The sequence below is a fragment of the Aegilops tauschii genome, chromosome 1 (assembly GCF_002575655.3).
Source record: "Aegilops tauschii subsp. strangulata cultivar AL8/78 chromosome 1, Aet v6.0, whole genome shotgun sequence".
NCBI lineage: Eukaryota > Viridiplantae > Streptophyta > Magnoliopsida > Poales > Poaceae > Aegilops > Aegilops tauschii.
The window spans coordinates 504309902-504337210 of NC_053035.3; the positions used below are offsets into that span (position 1 = coordinate 504309902).

The following is a 27309-nucleotide window of genomic DNA, read 5'->3' on the forward strand; positions in this document are numbered from 1 at the left end:
CACTTGCTGTAAGGAAGCTGCATTTAACACATCTGACGGCGCATTCCTGCACACTTTAATTACCTCGAATTATACCTTACTCTGTATCTCACCGAGCCATCATCTCCTCTACAAATCTTTCATCAAAGCCCAATTTCGGCATCATGTTCCTCACGAACACCCCACTCTACTCGATCATAAGCCTTATGCATATCCAGCTTAACTGCACAAAGGCATGTTTGTCCCACTCTTTTGTTTTTATTTTATGAATACATTCATAAGCGATGAGAATATTTACCAACAGTGAGCTTTGGGTTGGAGAGATAATGTCTAGAAGAAGAAATGTTTTTAATTGAGCAGCAATCTTCTTTGAACTAATTTTATAAAGTACATTGCAAAGACTAATGGGTCTAAACTGAGTTACCATCTGTGGGGAGTCAATTTTTGGAATCAAAACTACCGTTGTGCCATTCCATTTAGCATGGATTTGCCTTGAATTAGTTACAATGAGAACTTCTTGTGTAATTCCCTCCCCTGCTATATGCCAATATTTCTTAAAGAACAATGCATGTAGTTCATCCGGCCCTGGTGGCTTAAGATAACCGATGCTAAAGGCAGCTTTACGAACATCATCCTGCGTGTAAGGAGCCAGTGACATATTATTCATCTGTGATGTGACCTTAGAATTTACCTTATCCAAGATAGATGTTTTTGTATGATGCACTTCGGACGTAAAACAGGTTGGAAAAGTAATTCTGAATATGTGGATTTAGAGCCGCCACTCCTTCCATCCAATTGCCATCGGCGTCTTTCAACTTTTTAATATAGTTTCTCTTTCTCCTTGCTGAAGCATATGCTTGAAAGAATGTCATATTTTCGTCCCCATTTTTCAACCATGAAACTGCATCATGTGATTTCTTCAAGTTCTAGAAGACATTCAATCAACTCCGAAAGCTCTTTCATTGCTTCTTCGCTATCATTGCTTATTGCGCCTGCCATCACCCTTCCAAGGTTCCATTGCGCCTTACCGAGGCGCTGTTTAGGTTTCTTGAGAACCCTCTGGTCCCAATCATAAAACATCGCATGCATGCGATTTAGCTTTTCATACACCGAGCTAGCAGTAGGATCTGAACCTACTTTCTACCAAGCCTCCTTTACAGTATCATTAAATTTCGCTTCCCGTAACCACCTTGACCCAAACCTCTTCGGCTTTTGCATCACCATGGGCAGGCGCAGAATAATACTCAGTGTGAGCGATGATTGCTTTTAAGAGCCGGCGTTGAGTCGTCGTCTTCTTCCTCTTGTTGCTCCTTCCTTCTTCTCCCTCCTTCCTTTTTCTTCATCATGAGACGATCAAGCACTACCTCTCTTCCTCCTTCCTTTTTCTTCCTTCGGCCAGCACCGCTTCCGAGCACGTACGCCATGCCTGCCAGGTGGGAAGTGGGGGGGCCATTGCCAGCAGCACTGCTTTTGCAACCTCGCTCCCTTGTGATCGTGGGCGTCGTCACGTGCCTCCGCCACACCTTGCTCCAACGTCGTCATGCCTTTAGTATAATATACAACTTGGGTTAATTCAACACGAATGCTCTACCAACATTGTGCTCTCAATATTATCGACATTATCATTATGCCCATGATCAGAAAAACAGACCCGTTAATCAACACATGAGCTAGTCCTAGAGGCAAGACTAGGAATCTTTATTTTACTGTTTATAACCTACACATGCTCATGAGTTTTCCTCTGAACCTCTTGTTATTGTAGATTCGAGAACCATAACAATTATAACATAGAATATAAACATTAATTATAAACTTGGAAATAAATAATACTCAATTATAACATAGAATATAAACATTAATTATAAACTTGGAAATAAATAATACTCAAATATTATTGCCTCTAGGATATATTTCCATCACTTCATCCTCGACGCCATCGGCGCATAATCCGATAGTCCACCTTTAGAAGCAAAAGATGATACGGCTTACTTAGTAAAAACAAAGATTTTTTTTATGTTGTTTTTATCTGTAACCATTTTGGCTTATGTAGTCTATCAATCTCTTTCTAGTCATTGAATGACACATCTACTTCATAAGGCCAAACAAAAAAAAAAGATCGTGAGATAAAGATGAACTTACAAAATTCTAAAAAGAGGTCACTATTTGACTATGGGAAGACCACCCACCAATGATTCATATGAATTGCTGATATGAGCTGTATGATCAACTGCAGATTTGCGGCCAAACAGTTGTTCACAAGGTACCGTTTGGAATAAGCGGGTAGCTATCTCAAAATCAATCAACAACTCAAAAAAATAAAGTTGTTCACAAGGTTCGAACGGTCTGTGCGGTACTGTTGTTAACATGGCTGCTCAGATTCTACCATGGAAGCATTTTTTCGCTTTTACAATTTTCATTACATTAAATTAGTTATAACTATGATTGTGATTATCTATGTGGGTGCCAGATATGTGGGATCTATGTAGGTCTCTCAAGATACTTCGCGCAGTGGGGCCTTCCAAAATTCAACAAATCCAAACCCTACAACGAGCCCACCGACCAGGCCTCGAATGCCGGTTCTCCATTCATTCATGCTTCCACAAATTTTGGAGACAAAATGTTGTTGCACACTAGCCAACACTGCTGTGATCACAAGGTGATCTACAAATCTCATTGCCGACCTTGTCAAAGGTAAAAACATCACACAAGCAAGAACCTGATGCAATTGCATCAAGAATCAATTTCCATGCAGATATAGAAAGGAAACAACAGAGTACCAGGCGATGGTCTACAATGCCATGCCATTCCTGGTGAGCTTTTAACATCGAAAAATGTTGCCACGGCAAGAACAAGGTGGACGTCTAAACCGTTGTATAACCGACACGTTACAACTTATCCAAGATTGCGACACACATACGAGATGCGCCGCAACGATCAAATGATAAGAGGTCTAATTGATGCAGAGATTACAAAATCTAATTGACATGAATCAGCGGATCCCCTGCCATGAACGGATCTTCTTCTTCTTCAGGCTGCATCATACCAACAGCCAGGAACACATATAAATTGTACTCCCAACTAGCTAAATTACTAGAGTACGGATGCTCTCTTCAGCGGCAGCTAAGAATTTGCCCTGTTGTCCATAAAAAACGGCATGCTAATTAATGGGGTTGCCCGGCGAGGCTAGGACCCGATGCCTGCGACTCCTTTGGCTTGAGCCGCCGCTTGCTGTGCTGCAGCTGCTGCAGCGGCCGCAGCCGCTGCTGCTGGAGACTGGGGCGAGGCTGGGGCAGCAGGTGTTTGCTGTGGAACCTCGGCGGCCTGGGGCTGCTGGGTGTCACTGCTGCTGTTTACCTGCGACAGAAGGTTCTTGATCTGGGCGCCAGTGAGGGTCTCGCGCTCGATGAGGGCGTTGGCGAGCGCGTGCAGCTCCTTGTTGTGGGTCGTGAGGATCGTCTTGGCGTTGTTGTAGGCCGTCTCCAGCAGCTCCTTCACCTCCTGCTCCACCAGGCCCCGCGTCTGCGTGCTCATGGTCTTGCCGTCGTCGTCGTAGTTGTAGGCCACGAGGCCCACGCGCTTGCTCATGCCGTACTTGGTCACCATGGCCTTGGCCAGCCGGGTCGCTTGGCTCAGGTCGGACGAAGCGCCCGACGTTACCTCGCTCTCCCCAAATATAAGCTCCTCGGCCACCCGCCCTCCCATGCAGACATCCAGCCTTGCCAGCATCTGCTTCCTAGACACGCTGGTCTGGTCCTTCTCTGGCAGCTGCGTGACCATGCCCAGAGCCATTCCCCTGGGAACAATGGTGGCCTTGTGGACAGGGTGGGCACCGGCCGTGTGTATCGCGACCAGCGCATGCCCTCCCTCATGGTATGCAGTCATCTTCCTGCTTTCGTCGGATATCACTGCTGATTTGCGCTCGCTGCCCATCATGATCCTGTCCTTGGCAAACTCGAGGTCGGTCATTGAAACAGATTTCGCTCCATCCATGGCAGCCTTGAGAGCAGCCACGTTCACCAGGTTTGCAAGGTCTGCACCTGAGAATCCAGGTGTTCCCCTGGCAATGGTCATCAGATCCACATCGTCTGCTTTTAACACCTTCAGTTCAGTTCAGGGAGAAAAGGTGGAGTCAGCTGCCTTAAATTATGTGGAGAAAACCAATCAAGCATTACAAGAGAAATGCATGGGTTAAGGAAGGATTCTTTACCTTTGACATGTGAGTCTCCAGGATCTGCCGTCGGCCCTCAACATCTGGGTTAGGGACCACGATATGACGGTCAAAACGCCCAGGCCTAACAAGGGCTTTATCTAGTGACTGGGGGAAGTTTGTTGCTGCAATTACAATGATCCCATCATTCTGCTTAAAGCCATCCAGCTCAACAAGTAACTGGTTCAAGGTCATCTTCATATACTGTTGATCTTTTGGGTTTCTGCTCCCACCAATTGCATCAATTTCATCAATGAAAATTATACAAGGAGATCTCTTCTTTGCTGCACTGAAGAGATCCCTCACTCTTCTCGCCCCGACACCCACAAACATCTCCTCAAACTCACTGCCACTGCAGGAGAAGAAAGGAACACCAGCTTCCCCAGCGATGGCCCTTGCCAACATGGTTTTCCCTGTCCCGGGTGGGCCGACAAGCAAAACGCCTTTTGGAAGCTTGCCACCAAGGCGTGTGAAACGCTGCAAAGCATGAAAGGCGCTCGTGAATATTTAAAAGGAATAAGGGAACATCACGTCAAACAAAATAGATAAACTCCACACATATTGAAGATCAAAACACAGTTTATCAACTCATCCCTACATGAGCAGTGCAAAAAGGACAATGTCATGAGAAAAGCAATAGTATATTTCATTCTACGTGAGACTTCAACAGCTACAAAGCAAAGTGCGGCAAAGGTTTCAACAGAAAGGCAGGAGAGCCTTAAAGCAACTTTTATCATTTATTGAGTTTCTGTAGAAGACCAGATGAATAAATTATATTCAGTTCCTTCTGGGAGCTTAAAAATCACAACAAATTGAGGGAAGAGGAGGCATGGCCTTATAAATTATCATGTGACAGACCGGTTGATTTGGTATTAATTAAACTGTGTCTGTGTTTAAATTTCATTACAGAACAACATTTTTAATACATCAACCTCGTTGGGGTAGATATATTTGTTTACATTATCATTACCCAGCTGTTAATATCTTCCTAATTCACTGGTGGATGGAAACAGCAGAGTGATAAAACTTCACCTTGGGATCTCGTAGGTAGTGAACTATTTCCTCGAGTTCAGCTTTAGCTTCATCAACCCCCTTGACATCACTGAATTTTGTGCTCGAATCCAAGCTTGGCTGAACCTCTTCATGCAATCCAAGGCCTGCATATATAATTCAAAGTCAATAGGGATTACTGCTGGAACTGAATAAGGATCAGGAGATGTACATAAAGTCATCAAAATGACAAACCTTTACTAATTCCTCTATCTTCAATCAGAGCCCCGATGCCGGAGATTACTAGGAAAGTGAGTGCAATGCTTCGGAAGGTACGCCAAAGCTGCTCCTTGAATTGGCCAGTCTCTGATGCAACCATGTGAATTGGTGCACCAGCAGTACCAAGAGCCCCATCTTTCGTCGTACGGCCAACACTTTGAAATGCTGGGATGCCACTAAGCCCTTCTTCCTCCCTTGCTGAATTGACAATTCCTGCGTGTTTAGATCATGTTGAGTGTTAACATCAAAATATGAGAGCAGAAAGTTAAAAATAAGGGCATGTGTATATCATAAAAGAAACCCACTAGTTAAAGGTGCGGGTACGGCGTAAACAGACAGTATCATGTTCAGTGCGTTGAATGAAGGACGCACTTGAACAAACAGCACAAAAAATCAATATGTTTAAGTGAAGCAGTAGAGACCACTACCTCTCTGCAATGTCTTAAGCAGCGGGCTTTCATCCAGCCTGTCGAGAGCGACAAGAGCCTTCACATACTGGGAGAGAGCCGAAGAGTTGTTATGTAAGGAAGGCTGGCTCTCGAAGATCTGGACGACTCTTTCTGGGTTACTTCTGTAGATCTCTTTAAGAAGGGAGGCGTCACTTGGCGTGTCAAAGTCCCGTAGCCTACGCGCGAAGCTACCGACGTAGCTTGATCGGTACCTCTCTTGCAGCGCCTTAAGAACTCCACCTGCATTAATTAGAACACACAACCTCAGTTTGCAAACAGTAGGATTTCTTTCATGAGCAACAACTGAAGCACGAGACCTGGAATACAGTAAGATACAGTTTTTTACACAAGGGGAAACACTCAAACAGACTCTTCTTGCCGCACTAATAGAAAGAAATGCTCGGCATAATGAAACCAGGAGCTTATTTCCACATAAGAGCATCAGTATGTCCTTGGGGGAGAGAGAGGGAGGGAGGCCATACCGGTGCCATTTGCAGGTGTCCTGAAAGCACTTGTACTCGTTAGCTCATTGTAGATCACACTCGACGACCGCCTTCCAGCCTGCAACATGAATAGAAGTTAAAACATACGGCACTCGATGGTTGAGTTGAGCAGAGCCATCTCAACAACGACACCCATAAAAAAGAGCTGAAATGACTTAACTAATAAAATATAAAAAGAAAATCAACAAGGTTAATCACATATCAGGTGACTCATGGAACATGGAAGCTCAAGTGGAGATTAAAACACACCAAGCACTATGCATGACTAAAAGCAGCACGAGTCCAAAGAGGCCAATAGCTCCAACAATTGAATAAAAGAGCAGGTTCATGTGAAATTGTGAATACTACTCCCTCCGTTCATAAATATAAGATGTTTTGGATATTTCAGTATGGACTACATACAGACTGTGAGTGAAATAACACTGTAAAACGTGGCCTATATGCATCCGATTCAGAAAAAAGTTAAAAAAACATCTTATATTTGTGAACAGTTGGAGTAGTTTTTAGCCTTTCTCTAACAGTGAAATCTCCAGCATCTTCATTCATAGTCTTGAATCAGTGAAAACACAAGAAGCACGGCATGCCAAACAGAGCAAGCGACAGCGGTACAAACAAACAAACAAATATCCCTGAAAAGGGGGTAGCCACTGCCTTGGATTTGCAACATCTGATTTCTGAATAAAGGGCGAGACACCGCCGCCTGGCATTCGGCGGTCCGAGATAGAAATTCTAGGCACCATCCATCTGCTACAGATTCGAGCCTTATTTTTGACGAATAATTAGCCTAAACTACTCCTAGTCTGTATAGCGCAATGAGCAGGAGACTCGTTGCCGTTGCACTCGCGTGATTCGACAGGCACCGGCTACGGCGGCTAGGCTAGGCACTGGACGGCGGAGGAGAAGTACGCCGGCGCGGTAAGATCTATCTGTCTATTGCGGGGGGTTGAATATTCCAGAGTCGGACTGGAGGCGCCCTAATAAACCCTAGCTAGCACCGCGGAAGACGGCGCGGCGGGCGCCCTGAACCCGCGCCACGCGCGGCCGATCCAAGCTCCCCGAGACGGGGGGGATCGCCTGCTGCTGCGCCCGCGGCGGACGGAAGGGGACGGAAGAGGAATCTTGTTCGCGGCAGGAGGGAGGGAGGGAGTACCTTGGAGAGGGCGAGCCGCCAGGCCATGTGGGGGGGGGGGGGGGGGGGGGGGGATGGGGTGCGCCCCGCCGCGCCGCCTGCCGGGTGATCGGAGCCGGTGAGGGTGGGGGTGGAGACTGGAGAGAGAGATTGGAGAAGAAGAAAGAGTAGATTTTTTTCCCCTTCTGTTTTTCCAGGCTCTGGTTAATTTCGTGGGGAGTTTCGCGTCGTTCTTTCCCTGGGCCGGGCCGGGCCGGCCTGGCGGTTGGGCTAGGGCCAGGCCACGAGGCCCACGGACTTGAACGGAGACCATTTAAAAAAAACAAGTGCTAAGTTGATGATAAAAAAATGTTCTACTCCGATTTGCCAAAAAAATGATGGTAAAAAAAGAAGTGCTTATATAGTACAGTACAGGAGTACTAAACAAATACAGTAGATTATAAAAAGGTGCCAAGTTTGTTCTTAAAAAAGAATGCCAGTTGATGGTGTAGCAAAGTTAATTTGGTCTCAAGATTTTCAACAAAGTTCAAAATTTGGTTTATGAAATTGCATCGGATTATTTTGTTTTCTGACAAACGCATGAAGGCACGCATGCATACCGTACCTCTATGAGCACTGAGCCGGGCGGTCTTGAGATTGATGAAGTTTGGTGTTGATACAAGCAGACAGTCAAAGTGGTTCCAGACCTCAACCAAAAACTCAATTGTAAATTCAGCAGCATACAAAAATCTCCAAAAAAAATATTTTGAAAAAGATCACCATTCACATTCCCTCAGAAAAAAACAGATCACTCAAAATGGCATGAACAGCTCCAAGAGATCCACATATCTCCATTCACACAAAAAAAAGTGAGGTGCTGGATTTGTTCAATTTTTTGAAGGAAGAGAGGAATCAACAGCAGCAACAGCAGTTTGATGGCATGAACAACCCAACTCCCAAGCCAAAAGGTTTGGTATGAAACAGTAGAATAGCACACCACTTCAGCCTTGCCAAAAGTATAAATGAACAGCAGCAATTCTCAAGCATCATCAACAAACTAAAATGAAAAGCACATCTGCTCGCAGTCAATCATCTCAGCTTCGCCAACAGAATCAACAGCAGCAGCAGCTCTCAGTCTCACAAACTTTAAAACATGTATTATATATTCGCAGGCATTCGGCCATTTTAATTTAAAACCAACGGATTCCAAACGAGCGGCGTTATGCCACGCCGGCCTGCATACATCTCTCCGAAATAGAACATCATCCATCTTCATCAAGGGACTAAAATTAACGCCGCTGCAAGCGACCACAACAAAGGGGAGAAACAAACTGTACAAATTAAAACGGCCAAGCAACCCACCGCCGTCATCAAACACCATTCATTCCATCCATTCATTCGTTATAAAGAAGACCACGGCACGCCCGCCCGTGGTAGCCGCTGCCTGGCTGAGACACCCCCGCCAGACCACACCTCTTATTTGCCCGGCCTCCTCCTCCGCCTCAGGGCCTAGTAGTGGTTCCTGTTGTCGTCACCGTCGAAGTTGAGGCCTTGAATGCCCCGCACCGTGGACTCGTAGTTCTTGGCGCTCGACGACTGGTGCCTGCCCGAGGACGACCGCCCCCTCGTGTCCGATGAGTCGCCCACCTGCGGGCTCCACCGCGGGGCGGACGACCGCTGGAACGCCCCCGGGCTCGCGTCCGTCGTGCGGCTGCGCGTCTGCTCCGCGTCCGTGCTCGGCTCCCGGCTGCTAGAGACAGCAGGTCGCCTTGAGGATCCGCTTGACCGTCCCAACAAAGTCGAACTGGAGAACTACACGTCATTTAAGGGTCAGGTGTTACAGGCCAGTTTTATGTATGTATGTACACAAGACCACTTCAGTGGTCTACATATTTCCCTAGCAACAAGAGACAGATGGGATGAAATACACAGCAACTCTTGACAACTTACAATAGCATCTTTTGAGGTGGATTGGTCATGTCTGATAGGTGACTTCTGTTTGGCCAGGCTGCCTGCATTTATAGCTGGAGGTGGAACCTGACGCCGCATGCCATCCATATCTGACCACCCGCTCCTCCTCCCTTCTTCAGTGGCTGCATCCATTCAGTGCACAGTTGTTAACCACATAAAGACGCGAGAAGAGAAGATATTGGCAAGACCAAACTGCATGTAATCAGACAAGTCTCCATGGGTTCATTATCATACATCTGTATTTCCCATACGCTTATCTGATTATCATTTAAACGGTTCCCAGATATACATACAATTAACCAACTCAACAGAACAAAGCGACAGGTAATGAGCCTGATTTCTCACTTCCTACTGCTACAAACATTTTGTTCAATCTCAATCTGGTTGTACCACATGCACATTTCAAAAATCTATTTTCCAGGGAAATACCATCTTATTTGAAGAATACAGACTTCCATCTAATACAGATACTAACTCATTGCCTTACATATAAATAACTCATAAGATACTCTAGAATCCATCATGAGATGGATAATATACGGTACCTGACTGTCTATTTGCCATGGGAGCCATCCCAGAGCTTTGTCCTGCTGCCGCGGCCTAACATAAAAGGAAAGTAGCAAACAGTAAGACATGAATCCTCATGTGCACAGCATTAAGGAAACGAGGAACAGTTGCAATGTACTGACCATGGCGCGCGGTGGAGCACTGGTCATCTGTGACTGTTGATACTTGAGAATCGTCCAATCAAAAACATAATCAAATTGAAACCCTGCAAGTAGAAAGCATTGCTCTGTCAAGAGTTCAAAATGGAGAGCAATTTGCAGAATTTTGTTGTAAACATCAACTGATCATTAATGACTAAATTAAATGAACGATTATAAGTTCACAACATGCAAAAAAGAAAACCCACCCTCTCGAATAAAAAGGTCTCTGAACAATCTCTTGAGATATTGATAATCTGGCGTATCTTCAAAGCGCAGTGAGCGGCAGTAATGGAAATAAGATGCAAATTCAGTAGGATATCCACGACAGAGGGCCTACAGTCAAGAGAATACAATTAAGAAAAGAATGCCTCAATGGTGTTGAACGCAGGATATAGAGAAGAACACAGGCTACCTCAGTTGAAGTGGCAATTTTCCTTTCGCTGATTTTCTCATACTTCTGTTTCTTGTTCCCAGCTTTCAGACCCTGCCATGGAAGACTGACAGCAACAACAGCATGTGTCAGTACAGATAATTAGGCAGAGATGCCAGAAAAATTGCGTGTGGTTATTGTCAACAACCTTCCTCTCAAGAAGTACATCAGCACATATCCAAGAGATTCCATGTCATCCCTCCTGCTTTGTTCTACGGTGAAGCAGAAAATCAAATTAGGATATGCAAACAGATAAATGCATGAAAGGTAAGACAAGTTTACAAGGAACAAATGACACTACATGCCTCAGGAGTCTAGGTACAGTTACAGAATAAAGGACTACACAGCCAACAGTCAAGCAAACTTACCAATTCCAAGATGAGTGTTTACACTCGCATATCTTGCTGTTCCTGTTAAGTTCTTGTTCTCTCTGTGATTAAATAGAGAACGGTCATAAGTTTTGCCACAGATACTGTGTTCTCCACTGATTTAAATAATATCAGTGCAAAACTCAGGCATGAACATAAAATGCTTATGCCATGAATGTAAAAAGGTTATGTGTGGCAACATCAAAAGAACAGCCGCAACTTTGACAATATACTGTAGCATGCATCCAAATCTCTTCAAGTAGATCAACAATGGGATATAACATTTACCTATATGGAATGTGCTGGTGTGTCGATGTATCCCTATACTTCTTTGCCAGCCCAAAATCTATACAATAAACCTACAGATAGATGAAAGTTACTGATAAGAACACCAATAATACATCCATCAATAAAGGCAGTCTAGTGGAATGTAGCATTTACCTGATTTGCCCTTTTCCCAAGACCCATGAGAAAATTGTCCGGCTTGATATCTCTATGCAAGAAAGACTTGGAATGGACGAACTCAACACGATTGATCTAACAAAAAGGAAGTTGTTTAGATCCCACGTGATGAAACGGAAGAGACCAAAGTAATGATGCCAAGGGAATCTGAAGTGTTGCATACCATTTGATCAGCAAGCATCAAAACAGTTTTTAGAGACAGCTTCCTGTTGCAAAAACTGAAGAGATCCTCGAGGCTTGGGCCCAGCAAGTCCATCACCAAAACATTGTAATCACCCTCTACACCAAACCACTTGACGTTTGGGATTCCAGCTGCAGAACAGTAGGGGGAGTCAGTTGATCCCTCCTTGAATAAACGGGAGAAAAGAGACTGGACCAAGTAAGACCAAGGAAGCAGAAAAATATATTACTTCCTCCTTGAAGTATTCTGTACAGCTTTGACTCATACAGCAGCTGCGGATGCTTTGTCTTGACATTTTCCTGAACAAAACCACGCAGGAACAAGACAAATCAAAGAGCGTCACTTCAGGAAAATAAACCGTACTTGTGATGTAGTTACAAGTTTACGGTTAAGAGATCAAGCAAATGAGCACCAGACTAGAAAAAAGTGTAGCAGAAGGGCAGTATACTGCTGCAAAACATTTGTGCATTCCATCTAATGTTTTAAATAGCCGGCTATAGCTCCGCCCGCTATATAGCCTTTTCAGCAGGGTGCCGCTAAATAGTCCCATGTACAAATAGCCCGCTATAGCTGATTTTGAGGTCCGCCGCTATTTAAAACATTGATTCCATCACTTGAAGAATCTCATATTTTGGCAGACAAAACGTGTACTGAGATCGAGCAAATGAATCCTAGCCTACGAAAATTGAAGATAGGTGCAGTGTATTGGCATTGACATATGTGTATTCCACCTCTTGAAGGTTCATATTTCGGCAGCAGCTAAAGCAAAGCATGTAACCAGCACCTACAACAAACTGCATTGCAGGAAAGTATGAGAGCTCTTAAGCAGAAAATATCACATGGCCTGCACACAGCACATGATTCAGCCAGCACCCCAAATCCATGCATCACCATTCCATGAGCATTAGCTACAGGGATTAACAGGCCGCGTAATCTCCGGGTTTCCATGGCCTTATTAATCCGACGCTGGGGAAATAATACAATACTAGCATGGCAATTCCCCAAATCTAGCATCCAATTCGACCTAGATCCCCCGAAACCACACCACGGGGGGCGGATAAAATTGATGAGCGTCGAGGAGGGGGAGGGAGGGACGGAGGAACTCACGAGCTTGATCGCGACCTCCTCGTTGGTCTGCACGTTGGTGCCTGCACAGAGAGACGGAGACGGAATTTGTTAAAAAAAAAAAAGAGGAGGAGAAAAAGGCGATGGCTTTGGGAGGAAAGGGGGATCTGGCGGCCGGAGGGGAAGGGGACGGACCGAGGTAGATCTCCCCGAAGGAGCCGCTCCCCAGCTTGCGGCCGACGCGGAACTTGTTGCCGATGCGCGGCTCCATCGCCGCCAGCCTGCCTGCCTGACTGCCCGTCCGAGGCTACCGCCGGCCGGAGCCTCGCATGCGGGGTACGGGACGGGAGGGGAGGTTCGGATCGGATCGGGGCGGCCGGAATTGGGTCGGGGGCGGGGGCGGGGGGCTAGGGCTCGATCGAGTGGATCGGAGTGAGGAGGATTGGGGATTTCTTGCGGGGACGGAGGAGCGAGAGAGCGCCTGACCTGACCAGGACGGACAAGCTCCCGGGCTCGGGGAGGAAATACTGGGGAACCCGGGGTGCCCCACGGCAAACATGGCGGGTCGGGTGCCTCCCTTTTTCCTTTTTTTTCTTCCTTACATGTATAAAATAAATAAATAAACTCCCTTTCCCAAGCCAACAAACCTCAACTAGCACAACATCTCTTTCACCTTCTTCCCATTTTTAGTTTGGGGGATGGGTCTACTCCTATATGCCAAACAGCCGGTGAATTTCTGGACGTCTCTCAGTCGGGTCGGTCTTTCCATCCTCTCGATGGCCTTGATTTTCACAGGGTTGCACTCAATGCCGCGCTCTGAGACCAGGAAGCCAAGGAGCTGGCCGGCTGGTACTCCAAAAATGCATTTATCTAGGTTGAGCTTGATCTGAAACCGACGCGGATTTTCGAAAGTTTCTTTGAGATCTTCCAAGAGGGTACCGCGCTTGTCCGTCTTCACCACAATATCGTCTACATAGACGTGGGCATTCCTACCGAGTTGCTTGAGGAGGCACTTCTGCATGCAACACTGAAACGTGGCACCGGCATTTCTCAAGCCGAATGTCATGGTCAGGTAGCAGAAAGCTCCGAATGGTGTGACGAAGGCGGTCTGCCGGGTTCAACTTGATCTGGTGGTATCCTGAGTAGGCATCCAAAAAGCTCAACAGCTCACACCCGGCTGTGGAGTCTATCACTTGGTCAATCCGAGGCAACGCAAACGTATCCTTGGGGCAGCCTTTGTTGAGACTGGTATAATCAATGCACATGCGCCACTTGTTCTTCTTCTTCAGTATAAGGACTGGATTGGCGAGCCATTATGGGAAGAAAACTTTCATAATGAAGCCGGCTGCCAACAGGCGGGCGATCTCTTCTCCGACGATTCTTCTCTTCTCCTTCAATAGTCGGCGGAGGGGTTGTTTGACTGGTTTGGCATCGGCTCTGACATGTAGCTTGTGCTCGGCGAAATCCGTCGGAACACCCGGCATGTCTTTGGGTGATAATGCAAAGATGTCCCAATTCTCACGGAGGAAATCGACGAGCTCGCTTTCCTATTTGCTATCAAGGTTGGCACCTATGACAGCGTGCCTCTCCGGGTGCTCAGGGTCCAAGGGGATCTTCTTTGTTTCTTTGGCCGGCTGGAAGGAGCCTTGGGTCTCTGACTCTTTGGGTTCTGGTGACAGGTCCGGCTGCTTGCTGGCCATAGCCACCACCCGGTCCAGGAGCTTCTTCTCAGCAGCAATCACAAGGGACTCGGCCAGCCGGCTGCTGGCTGCAGCACAGGTGGACGACTTCTCATAGTCTCCACTGATCGTGATAATGCCCTTGGTTCCTGGCATCTTCATCTTGAGGTAGGCATAATGTGGCACTGCCATGAACTTGGCTAGAGATGGCCGGCCTAAGAGCACGTGGTAAGGGCTCTCCAGGTCAACCACCTCAAACCAAATTGCCTCACGGCGGAAGTGATTCTTGTCCCCAAAGATGACATCTATCTTGATCTTGTCGATTGGTGAGCAGGAAAGGCCGGGCACAATGCCATGAAACACAGTCCGACTGGGCAGCAGCTGCTTCTCTTTGATGTTCAACTTCTCCATGGTATCGCCGTAAAGGATGTTGATGCTGCTACCACCATCTATCAGGATCCAGGAGAAACGAGCAGCTCGCCTCTCCGTTGCAAGGGTGGCATCCAGCACCAAGGCATAGGAACCCGGGGAAGGCATCACTTCCGGGTGGTCGGCACGGCTCGAGCTAATAGGCTTCTCAGACCAATGCATGAACTCTGGAGCAGTTGAGGCAACTGCATTCACTTCACGGTGCTGCTGACGTCGGATGTGTCTGTCGTTGGCCACGCTGGTGAAGACAACGTAGGTACCATGTTCTTCAGGGAATTCATCCTGGATTGCACCGACTGCTGGACGGGCGGCCGACTGCTGAGGGGGGGAGCCGGCGGGTCGGCAGGCGGAGGAGGCAGTCCTTCTCCCTTGGCGATGCGGACGAGCCAGTGGCATTTCCGGGTCGTATGGTTGGATGGCTTCGCGCCACTATGGAACTTGCAGGGAGCATCAAGGGTCTGCTCAAAGGAGAAAGCGGGCAACCAAGCTGGCTTGCCGCCCTTCTGGCGCTTGGAAGTGGTTGTCCTTCAGGCTGCTGGTCCTCAACTGTCGCCACCTGCCGGCTGGTGGAAGCCGGCTGCGTGGCCTTGCGCTTGTTGTCGTTTGATACGTCTCCAACGTATCTATAATTTTTGATTGCTCCATGCTATATTATCTACTGTTTTGGACAATATTGGGCTTTATTATCCACTTTTATATTATTTTTGGGACTAACCTATTAACCGGAGGCCCAGCCCAGAATTGCGGGTTTTTTGCCTATTTCAGAGTTTCATAGAAAAAGAATATCAAACGGAGTCCAAACGGAATGAAACCTTCGGGAGCGTGATTTTTGGAACGAACATGATCCAGGAGACTTGGACCCTACATAAGAGAAGCTTCCAGGAGGCCACGAAGTAGGGGGCGTGCCTACCCCCCAGGGCGCGCCCTCCACCCTCGTGGGCCCCCTGTTGCTCCACCGACGTACTTCTTCCTCCTATATATACCTACGTACCCCCAAACGATCAGATACGGAGCCAAAAACCTAATTCCACCGCCGCAACCTTCTGTACCCATGAGATCCCATCTTGGGGCCTGTTCCGGAGCTCCGCCGGAGGGGGCATCCATCACAGAGGGCTTCTACATCAACACCATAGCCTCTCCGATGAAGTGTGGGTAGTTTACCTCAGACCTTCGGGTCCATAGTTATTAGCTAGATGGCTAATTCTCTCTTTTTGGATCTCAATACAATGTTCTCCCCCTCTCTCGTGGAGATCTATTCGATGTAATCTTCTTTTTGCGGTGTGTTTGTTGAGACCGATGAATTGTGGGTTTATGATCAAGTTTATCTATGAACAATATTTGAATCTTCTCTGAATTCTTTTATGTATGATTGGTTATCTTTGCAAGTCTCTTCGAATTATCAGTTTGGTTTGGCCTACTAGATTGATCTTTCTTGCAATGGGAGAAGTGCTTAGCTTTGGGTTCAATCTTGTAGTGTCCTTTCCCAGTGACAGTAGGGGCAGCAAGGCACGTATTGTATTGTTGCCATCGAGGATAACAAGATGGGTTTTTTATCATATTGCATGAATTTATCCCTCTACATCATGTCATCTTGCTTAAGGCGTTACTCTGTTTCCATGAACTTAATACTCTAGATGCACGCTGGATAGCGGTCGATGAGTGGAGTAATAGTAGTAGATGCAGGCAGGAGTCGGTCTACTTGTCTCGGACGTGATGCCTATATACATGATCATACCTAGATATTCTCATAACTATGCTCAATTCTGTCAATTGCTCAACAGTAATTCGTTCACCCACCGTAAAATACTTATGCTCTTGAGAGAAGCCACTAGTGAAACCTATGGCCCCCGGGTCTATCGTCATCATATTAATCTTCCAACACTTAGTTATTTCCTTTGCTTTTATTTTACTTTGCATCTTTATCACAAAAATACCAAAAATATTATCCTATCATATCTATCAGATCTCACTCTCGTAAGTGACCGTGAAGGGATTGGCAACCCCTTATCGCATTGGTTGCGAGGATATATTTGTTTTGTGTAGGTGCGAGGGACTCGCGCGTAGCCTCCTACTGGATTGATACCTTGGTTTTCAAAAACTGAGGGAAATACTTACGCTACTTTGCTGCATCACCCTTTCCTCTTCAAGGGAAAACCAACGCAGTGCTCAAGAGGTAGCAAGAAGGATTTCTGGCGCCGTTGCCGGGGAGGTCTACGCAAAAGTCAACATACCAAGTACCCATCACAAACCCTTATCTCCCGCATTACATTATTTGCCATTTGCCTCTCATTTTCCTCTCCCCCACTGTAACACCCGGGATGTAACTTTCCATATTTGTAACTCCAACTCTTGCCATATTCGGCTATGTGTTATGATATTCCCTTCGTGGTCGGGTTTTGTTTTTCGTTTTGCATTTTGTTCATGTCATGCATCTCATATCATGCCATCATGTGCATCTCATTTGCATACGTGTTCGTCTCATGCATCCGAGCATTTTCCCCGTTGTCCGTTTTGCAATCCGGCACTCCCACATGCACCGGCGCACCCCTCTTGTTTCTTTTCGTGAGCGGGTGTTGAACATTCTCGGAATGGACCGAGTCTTGCCAAGTGGCCTTGGTATACCACCGGTAGACCACCTGTCAAGTTTCGTTCCATTTGGAGGTCGTTTGACCTTCAACGGTTAACCGGGTAACCGCAAAGTCCTTTTGTGTGTTGCAGTAAAACCCCCCTCCAAACAGCCCAAAACCCATCTAAGTCACCTCCATATTCTCGGTCGTTCGATCACAATCGTGTGGGCGAAAACCGCACTCCATTTGGAGCCTCCTAGCTCCCTCTACCTATAAAAACACCCCCCCTCCGAAATTTTTCGCAGATCAAACCTTAGTCTCTTCCACCCCGCGCCGCCGGACATGTCCGCCCGAGCCGGACGAAGTCTCGCCGCCGCGCCCGACCAACCAGAGCGCGCCACACGGACGCCGCCATCTTCCTCCGCCGTAGGCCCGCCAGGCCCACGGGGAGCCCGCCCCGGGCCGCCGCGGGCCAGATCCCGCGCCGGCGCCCGGCCGCCCGTCCTCTCCGTCGGCGCCGCCACGCTCGTCGACCCCACGCCTCCCGCGCCGGCGCCGCCGCCAGCGCCCGAGCGCGCGCCCCGCCGCCCGCCAGTCGCCGCCGCCCGACGCCCACCGCCGCCTCCTCTCCCTCGCCGCCCACGCCTCCTCCGGCCCATCTCCGGCGACCCCGAGCCCTCCAACTCCGGTGCCCTTCCTCCTTCTCTGCTCCGGCGAGCCTCAGCCGCGCCAGATCTCGATCCGACCGACGGTTGACTTTCTTCCCCCCCGAAATATTCCAAGTCCCCAAGTTTTTCGCATTTTATTGCTCTGTTCATCGCATCATAACTCCTTGCATATAGCTCCATTTCGTGTGTGTAATATATCGAAATGTTTGTCTAGAGATGCTCTTCATTTTGTTCCATTATGCCATGTTCATTTGAGTCCATCTTGATGCCCGAATCTCTGGTGCAAGAGTGCTATATGCTGTTAACTGCCGTTACTTATCAGAACTTGGTGATTTGTTATTTTTGTTGCAATTGATGTGTGGATCTTATGAGTAGGAGCTCTACATGTGTTTTGATGTATGCCATGCCATATTTGCAGAGGTGTATGTCATGTATTTTTGTGATCTATGTGGTGACTAGCACAAGCATGCAAACTAGGCTTCGTGATGTTGCTGTTTTCAGGGACTTAGAATTTTACTGTCTGTGACTGCTGTTATTTTGTTGCTATGTATCCATGGGTCTACAGAGAGATCCATACTCCTTTGGTTGATGTTCAGTAAGGATGTTTTGTAGATATAGTTGTACTCTATCCATCCATGCCCATGTTTGCAATTATGGAGTGCTATAGCATGTCCGAATCTTGCTCCACTTTTGCTATAAAATATTTCTGGCAGAATGTTAACGTGATATTCAAATTTTGCCAAGGTTGTTGTAGTTGTTTCATACATGCTTTGAACTTGCTCTTGCCATGGATAGTTTTATAAACATGCCATATTGCTGTAGGTATGCTTGTTTTGTCATGCATTGCTTTGTGGTGAGTGAATCAAGCTCACCAAGATGCCCTCATAATTCTGTTTCTGCCATGCTCTGTTTTCTGCCAAGTCTGGAACCTGTTAACGAAACTTGCTATATTTACATGGTTGCCATCATATCGTCTTGTCCTTTTTGGCTTATGGTCAGTAAGGGATTTTTGTTCTATGCATTTAGTAGATTCATTCTATGCCTTGTTTTGCTATGATAAGTTCCTGTAGCATGTTGATTTCTTGCTCTGAACATTGCTACCTGATGCTGTTCCAGCCATGTCCAATAATTTCACCAAGTCTGTGATTCTGATATCTTTTGCACTTCTGCCATGCTTGTTTGAACCTGTTATGGTCTGATCTAGCCGTAGCTCAGTGTTCATATTTTGTCAAGCATCTTCTGTAGATTACTTCCATATGCTTTGTTGCTATGTGGGAGTGCTGTAGCATAGTTACCTGATGTATTCTATGTGCTATCATGCTGTTAATCGCAGAATCGTGTCATTCTTGTTTTGCTTGCCATTTGCAAACTGTGCATCCGTTTCCGGTGATCTTTATATCGATTTCAACCGAAATCATCTCATCTTTCCAGTGGCATACTTGGTTTGCCAAGTTACTGCCTTGTTCATCCTTTTTCTTCCGGAGCACGCATACGCATCGCATATCATATCCCGCATATCATGCATGTATTGCATCATGTTGCTTGTGCGTTTTTCCGTGATTGATTGTGGTTCCATTGCTTGTGTTCTTGCTGTGGGTAGAGCCGGGAGACGAGATCGTGAATGAGGAACCTGTTGAGTACGCTTACGAGGATCAAGCTTTCGACAACTCTGAGAACCTTGCAGGCAAGATGACCATACCCTCGAAATCACTTCTATCTTTGCTTTGCTAGTTGTTCGTTCTATTGCCATGCTGCGCTACCTACCACTTGCTATATCATGCCTCCCATATTGCCATGTCAAGCCTCTAACCATCCTTTCCTAGCAAACCGTTGTTTGGCTAAGTTACCGCTTTTGCTCAACCCTTCTTATAGCGTTGCTAGTTGCAGGTGAAGTTGAAGTTGGTTCCATGTTGGAACATGGATATTTTGGAATATCACAATATCTCTTATTTAATTAATGCATCTATATATTTGGTAAAGGGTGGAAGGCTCGGCCTTATGCCTGGTGTTTTGTTCCACTCTTGCCGCCCTAGTTTCCGTTATACCGGTATTATGTTCCTTGAGTTTGCGTTCCTTACGCGGTTGGGTGATTTATGGGACCCCCTTGACAGCTCGCCTTGAATAAAACTCCTCCAGCAAGGCCCAACCTTGGTTTTACCATTTGCCACCTAAGCCTTTTTCCCTTGGGTTTTCGCGAGCCCGAGGGTCATCTTTATTTAACCCCCCGGACCAGTGCTCCTTCGAGTGTTGGCCCAAACTGGGCGATGTCCGGCGCCCCCTGGGCAACCAGGGTCTATGCCAACCCATCCGGTGTGCCCTGAGAACGAGATATGTGCAGCTCTTATCGGGATTTGTTGGCACATTCGGGTGGCTTTGCTGGTCTTGTTTTACCATTGTCGAAATGTCTTGTAAACCGGGATTCCGAGACTGATCGGGTCTTCCCGGGAGAAGGTTTATCCTTCGTTGACCATGAGAGCTTATAATGGGCTAAGTTGGGACACCCCTGCAGGGTATTATCTTTCGAAAGCCGTGCCAGCGGTTATGAGGCAGATGGGAATTTGTTAATGTTCGGTTGTAGAGAATTTGACACTTGACTTAATTAAAATACATCAACTGTGTGTGTAGCCGTGATGGTCTCTTCTCGGCGGAGTCCGGGAAGTGAACACGGTTTGAGTTATGAATGAACGTAAGTAGTTTCAGGATCACTTCTTGATCATTTCTAGCTTCGCGATCGTTGCGTTGCTTCTCTTCTCGCTCTCACTTGCGTATGTTAGCCACCATATATGCTTAGTGCCTGCTGCAGCTCCACCTCATTACACCATTCTTTCCTATAAGCTTAAATAGTCTTGATCTCACGGGTGTGAGATTGCTGAGTCCTCGTGACTCACAGATTCTACCAAAACAGTTGCAGGGGCCGACGATACCAGTGCAGATGACGCAACCGAGCTCAAGTGGGAGTTCGACGAGGAACGTGGTCGTTACTATGTTTCTTTTCCTGATGATCAGTAGTGGAGCCCAGTTGGGACGATCGGGGATCTAGCATTTGGGGTTATCTTATTTTCATTTGGATTTGACCGTAGTCGGTCTATGTGTGGATTTTGGATGATGTATGAATTATATTTATGTATTGTGTGAAGTGGCGATTGTAAGCCAACTCTCGTTATCCCATTCTTGTTCATTACATGGGATTGTGTGAAGATAACCCTTCTTGCGACAATACCACAATGCGGTTATGCCCCTAAGTCGTGCCTCGACACGTGGGAGATATAGCCGCATCGTGGGCGTTACAAGTTGGTAATCAGAGCCATCCCCGACTTAGGAGCCCCCTGCTTGATCGAATCGCTGGCGTTGTTGAGTCTAGAACAAAAATGTTTTGAGTCTTAGGATTATATATATAGGGCAGTAGGATTCTTTTTACTCCTCAGTCCCTTCGTCGCTCTGGTGAGGCCTCCTGACGTAGAAGTTTTGACTCTTCTCTCCTCAAATTTCAGTAAAAAAAATTTTAGGATCACGCGGGTATCTTGGAATCGTTCCGATGGTTTTGTGACAAGAACATTGTTCTTGGTGCCTCCTGACATTTAGGGGTTGTGGCAGTGTCCCGGGGAGTTGAGCTCCGAGGTGTTGTCGTCACAATTTTATCGTTGCAGTTCTGGAATACCTGAGTTTTGCCGACATCGAAAATCTCTTTTATGCAGTTGTTGGTGAGATCACCTTGACGCCACCCAGTACTGGGGCGGGAGTTCGGGAGTATTGCCATAACTCGTATAACGGATGCTTTTCGAAGGTTGAGGTACACGATTTCTGAAGGTTTCTTGGTTATGTGTTGACGGATGGATACAACTGGATCTAGGGATTGCTAGTTTGGGTGATATATTTTGTGTCCCCTGTATCCCCATCACCAGATTGCATAACCAGAAAGTTTCGGGAGTTTATAGGTGGGATTCAAGTAGCTCTTAGCATTTCTTCCTGCAGATATTTGGTTTGTGATTGGGTAATCCTTACCACTTATTTGTTCAACTCGTACCTTTTTATTTTAATCATCAATCTCTTATCAAGTGGCTTCTCACCTTAATGGAAGTGTGATGATTTTCTATGGAATTCATTCGTTCATCCTCGTTCGAATGTTTATTGTGAAGACTATATGTTGCAATTTCTATCCGTTGATTCTACTTGTCTATTTGTCTATCAAGATGCTAACGGATGTCACCCTCTTCAGGATGGCTCCGCCAACGCGTCAGAATCCGGAACGCAATGAAGGGAGTCAGGCGAACCCTCCGCCACCACCTCCGCCTCCGGAGGCATGGCAAGCTATCATGGCAGCCACCAACGCCAATGCTCAGATGATTTTACAACTCTTGCAAGAGCGCACCCAAGGGCAAGGCAATCAAGGAAATCAAGGTCAAGGCAACAATCAGCCTCACTTCGCTACCCTCAACCAGTTTCTCGCAAATCAGCCGAAGTCTTTCAGCTACTGTGCCGAGGCCACATACGCCGATGATTGGCTCATGGACATCAACAAGCATTTTGAATGTAGCAATGTCAGGCCTGAGGACTTTGTCAAGTTCGCTTCTTTTCAACTCAAGGATCAAGATGCCGAGTGGTATCAACAATACAAAGATTCCAGAGGAGGTCGTGTGATTACCTGGGATGATTTCCGCCGAGACTTCAAAGCTCACCACATTCCACAAAGTGTTGTTGAGAGCAAGCGTGAGGAGTTCCGCAATCTCAAGCAAGGCAGCATGTCCGTGTATCAATACAATACCCAGTTTCAGAAACTCGCTTGCTTCGCTAAGCAAGACGTTCCTGATGAAAAGAGCATGATCTATCAATTCAGAGGTGGTCTCAGAGAAGATCTGCAATTACCTCTCATGCTTTTTGAGCCGACCAAGTATGATGATTTCTACAATATGGCACTGAAGCAAGAGGCTGCTCAGCTCAAGTGTGAGGCTTCTAAGAAGAGAGTCAGGGACGCAGTTCAGTCTGCTTCTTCCTCACTAGTGGCTGCTAAGCAACAGAAGTTCTGGTTGCCTCCTCCTCCTCTGTCGTGGAATTGTCACGACAAATGTCCTCGTGCAAGGACTTAGTCGTGGAGCCATCGCAGCTAGAAAGCTTAAAGGGGTTAAACGGGACAAAGGACACGAGGATTATACTGGTTCGGCCCCTTACGTTGAAGGTAAAAGCCTACTCCAGTTGAGGTGGATTACTTAGGGTTTCGATGACCAGGAGCTAAACCGCTCTGCCTGGCTATCGATCTGATCTTACTTTTTCTGAACCGCCGCCGGGTCGTCCCTTTATATAGAAAGGTTAACGCCCAGTGGCTCTCAGAGTTCCGGCCGGCTCATAAACTATGTCCGGCTTGGACTCTTAACTATTCTTGCCTTACACTACAAGTCATGCCACCACGACGGTTTACCACTACGGGCCTTAAGTCGCCTCTGGGCCTTAGACCTATTACTAAACCGCCATCCTTAACCTGTCCTTGGGCTTCTGAACGAAGAGCTGTCGCAACGTAACCCGGCCCATCTTGGGCGGGTTACACCAGTAGCTATATCCTCAACATTAGGCCCTAGATTGATTTGAACCGGTTCATGTCAATCTTCAATACCTTAAGAAAAAATCTTCCGGCTTCTGTTTGCGCAAAGGTTATAACCCGCCATGACGTCATCTTCTGGATTCTTGGTAACCCGCCGTGACGTCATCCGCCATCAATGCACGTTCTGTCCAACGTATCTCAACGGATCCTTATCTTAATAACTATCCCGAAAATCGAGGCGCCTCTGCAGCTGGATAATCATGTCTTCAGCCTCCTCGTTTCTCGCGCCCACTCATCAGCCGTCCCTTATAAATAGGCTCAACCGGGTCCTCTCTCACTCTTCCCTTTCCATCGTCTTCCTCCTCTCAACGCCCCAGAACCCGAGCTCCGCCGCCGCCGCCGCGCCTCTCGTCTTCCTCAGCCTCGGCCGCTGCATCAACCTGAGCTGGTCTAGAGAACGGTGGCGACTCTCCGCAGAGAACCTGCAACCGTAAGTCTTCTTCTTCTCGAACGTCAGATCCGCATTAAGGTTCCGTGCTTTCTCCGTGTTCTTCGTAGTTCATCTCGGTTCCTTCATTGTTCTTCCACCGCGATTTCTTTTGATTCGAAAAACAGTACAGACCTCCTGCGGTAGTTGTTTCGCACCCATTTTCAACACTAGTAGACCCCTTTTACTTGCAAAAAGACCTCACTGGAGCTTATGAGCTTCTCTGTACCAGTTTTTAGGTCTAGAAAATTTTCTTTTCTGGACGACCGTTTGATCCAAGATAATCATTGCAATCTGTGAAACTTGTTTGTGCAACACTTAGGCAAAAATTGCATCTGTTAGCCATGGCGGCTCATATCTTCGGCTTTAGAAAAGGCAATGCTTCATGAATATTCCGGCTTATTCATAATATATTCAAATAACTTAATTGCTCAAGATAACCATATCGGCTTAAATAATCTGACACAATTAGCCATATATCATTAGGCCCCTTCATAAGCCGCCACCTTAAATATTAAACCGAAACCTTCCTCCGGCTTAAATTTGAACCGGAAATTTTATTTTGTCATAGGCTTCCATCCTTCACAATGCCGCCCAAGGCTCCCAAGGCGCCCATTACATGCAACTGGGTTAGATCTAACGTCACCGATAGCACCTTAGCTGACTTTGTGAAAACGGGTTACCTGCCCAAGAAAGAGGTCATGTCATATCGTGCTCCTAACCCGTCTGAAGAGAGACCTCAACCCAAGGACGGAGAGGTTGTCATATTTGCTGATCACATGAGCCGGGGCTTTGCTCCTCCCGGCTCAAAATTCTTCAGAGATGTCCTACACTGTTTCGACCTGCGACCTCAAGACATTGGACCCAATTCCGTGTCAAACATTTGTAACTTCCAAGTGTTCTGTGAGGTGTACCTTGGAGAAGAGCCCAGCTTGCTACTCTTTAGGGAGTTATTTTATCTGAACCGCCAGAATGAATGTGCCAACGGGCCTAGCTTGGAACTCGGTGGAATCTCAATCCAACGATGGAGAGATTGTCTCTTCCCTTATGCTGAGCCGCCAAGCCACCCAAAAGATTGGAACCAGACATGGTTCTACTGCCAAGATACTTCTCCGGCTGATGAGAACCCTCTGCCCAGCTTTCGCGCCCTGCGTCTGGAGTCAAATCACCCCTGCCAGACAAATTATCTCAAGCTGAACGTCAACCACTTATTCCCACCATCAACAAAATCAAAGCTCTTCTGGGGAACGACCTAAATGGCATTGATATGGTCCGGGTCTGGATTGCCTGGCGGGTGATTCCTTTAAGCCGCCGCCCCGGCTTAATGTGTGATTGCACGGGCCGGAAGGATGATCCTCTTTGGCACAGTCCCGACAACTTACCTGAGGACGTCATTGATGATATGACCAAGTCTCTTCTGAATGAGAGCCTGGCAGATTGCGGGAGGACAGGCTTAAGTCCTTTCTGCAAGGCTAACCCGGCCCCAGCGGTAAACTATTGACCTAAACACCTCACCTTCCATTTTAACGATTTCATCTTAACTTCAAAAAACCTTTGTTGTATTTTACAGGCTAATGACAAATTCTGGAAGGTCAAGTATGACCATGAAGCTGCTAAGAAAGCCAGAAAGGTTAAAAAAGCCGCCAGGAAAGCCGCTCCCCGCAAGAAGGGGAGTAAACCTAGCGCCTCAGACCTGCTTCACCTGGAAGACACCTCCGAGTCAGAGGTAGCCCTTGACTCTTTAGGCTCCTTTTTTAACCATCTTATTGACATGTATTATCAGCAGGAGGACACCGGAACGAGTCATGAAGTGATTGAAGAGGTAACTATAATTTCCTCCGACTCGGAGCCCTTGCCAAGACTGAAAGTCCGAAGAGTAACCTGGAAAGTAAGATTTTCACATCCTTTAGCTTATCAAGATCCTCAATTTCTTTTGAAGCGACAGATTTATGAGAGTCGGAGGCAGACCCGGACCAGCAAGGATGCAGACCTCTCCTCCAGCTTACCCGAAGCATCAAGGAAGCGCCGGACTGAGGTTATCTCCGACTTATATCCTTTTGATCCTTTGGCGGGTGTCACTCGTCAACCACTCAATTCTTCTGATTCAAACTATCAGGGAACTTCACCTTCCTCCGGCGACTCCATCCAGTCTAGCTTGCCGGCTTTCAAAACCGCACCCGGGTAATGATGATCAGCTTATTTTGTGCTTATCTTACTCATGTTTTTGCACTAACCCTTTGACTTTCAATGTACAAGTAAAGCCCAGCAAGAGGGCGAAGAAAAATAAGCCGGCCGAAGAGCCGGTCCTGACTGAACCTGATGCTTCTGCTCATGAGCCGCCGTCTGCACCAGCTCCTGAAACCGCCACTGCTCCATCTGATGAACAAGTTATGGAAGGTTCTGATAACCCGGAAATCCCCAGCCCGGCTCATCCAGATGATCCGGACGTTGTAATTACCCGGACAGAGTTTGTTGAACCAGGAAGACCCACCGTGTTGGCTAGGTGCTCTGCCAAGGAAGAACTTCTGGAACGCCGCAGGGCCAGGCTGGACATCACTGATTATGCTCATCTGAGCATTGGAGATATTGTCTCTGGCTATATTAATCAAGTGCACAACAGCCGGGACCTGGAAATTGATATGGTGAAGCAAATACAGCAAAAGTCTGAGGTATGACTCTCTTGCTTACTCCATAATTATCCTTACCATGCCAGCCCCCAAGTCTATTACTTATAATGAAATATGTTGTAGACTTAATGCCGGCTTAGTAATCACTGCAAGAAAACTGGCTTATCTGGTAACACTCGAGGGCCGGTTTAAACAACATAGTTGAACCGGTCCTTACCTTGTTTTAATCAAGTAGTTGAGCAGCTTTACGCATTAGCCCCCAAGTGCCAAGTACCTTTGCCTGCAAAGTACTTGGGACTTATTTTCATGATCCGGCACTGTAAATAGAGCTCTTCAGCATACATTAGCCCCCAAGTGCCAAGTGTCTTTGCTTGCAAAGTGCTTGGGACTTAATGTTGCATTATAATCACCCTAACTGTAACCCGGAATTTGTACAGGCCATCTGTAAGAAATTTGAATCGGAAATCTCTGATCTGAAGAACCGCCTGAAGACTCAGGAAAGTGAAACCCAAAAGGCCAACTCCAAATTTGAATTCAGTGTATCTGCACATGAGAAACTGGAGAAAAAGTTTGAAGCAGAAAGAAAAGCCTGGGCGGATGAAAAAACTGCTTTGCTCAGC

The 27309-nt window shown here is 46.9% G+C and overlaps 2 protein-coding genes across 3 annotated transcripts; both read right to left on the bottom strand.

Annotated features, from left to right (window-relative positions):
- Positions 1 to 2686: 2686 nt before the first annotated feature.
- LOC109767458 (ATP-dependent zinc metalloprotease FTSH 5, mitochondrial) lies at positions 2687 to 7774 on the bottom strand. Its single transcript, XM_020326215.4, has 7 exons — positions 7558 to 7774; positions 6387 to 6465; positions 5884 to 6144; positions 5432 to 5668; positions 5219 to 5343; positions 4187 to 4663; positions 2687 to 4077 (listed from the first exon to the last, which is right to left on the bottom strand). The coding sequence occupies exons 1-7, from the start codon at positions 7582 to 7584 to the stop codon at positions 3163 to 3165; spliced, it is 2121 nt and encodes a 706-aa protein (XP_020181804.1). The 5' UTR covers positions 7585 to 7774; the 3' UTR covers positions 2687 to 3162.
- Positions 7775 to 8652: 878 nt separating this feature from the next.
- Positions 8653 to 13284, bottom strand: LOC109767459 (casein kinase 1-like protein 2). Of its 2 annotated transcripts, none has more exons than XM_020326216.4 (14): positions 12895 to 13284; positions 12742 to 12782; positions 11864 to 11933; positions 11617 to 11765; positions 11433 to 11528; positions 11280 to 11350; positions 10992 to 11053; positions 10772 to 10835; positions 10606 to 10690; positions 10400 to 10526; positions 10176 to 10258; positions 10032 to 10086; positions 9466 to 9608; positions 8653 to 9327 (listed from the first exon to the last, which is right to left on the bottom strand). In XM_020326216.4, exons 1-14 carry the CDS (start codon positions 12968 to 12970, stop codon positions 9025 to 9027), a joined length of 1425 nt encoding a protein of 474 aa, XP_020181805.1. In that variant the 5' UTR covers positions 12971 to 13284; the 3' UTR covers positions 8653 to 9024. The 2 variants fall into 2 exon arrangements, with proteins under 2 accessions (XP_020181805.1, XP_073359257.1); XM_073503156.1 differs by having other exon boundaries at positions 8653 to 9319; positions 12895 to 13249.
- Positions 13285 to 27309: the final 14025 nt, after the last annotated feature.

Excerpts from the sequence above, each read along its gene's own strand:
- LOC109767458 (XM_020326215.4), bottom strand. The coding sequence starts at position 7,584 with ATGGCCTGGCGGCTCGCCCTCTCCAAG. Across the intron at positions 5,669-5,883 it reads GCTTAAGACATTGCAGAGAG|GAATTGTCAATTCAGCAAGG; the intron begins GTAGTGGTCTCT and ends CTAAACACGCAG. Across the intron at positions 4,078-4,186 it reads TGGAGACTCACATGTCAAAG|GTGTTAAAAGCAGACGATGT; the intron begins GTAAAGAATCCT and ends ACTGAACTGAAG.
- LOC109767459 (XM_020326216.4), bottom strand. The coding sequence starts at position 12,970 with ATGGAGCCGCGCATCGGCAACAAGTTCCGCGTCGGCCGCAAGCTGGGG. Across the intron at positions 11,766-11,863 it reads CAGAATACTTCAAGGAGGAA|CTGGAATCCCAAACGTCAAG; the intron begins GTAATATATTTT and ends ACTGTTCTGCAG. Across the intron at positions 10,087-10,175 it reads GTGCTCCACCGCGCGCCATG|GCCGCGGCAGCAGGACAAAG; the intron begins GTCAGTACATTG and ends CTTTTATGTTAG.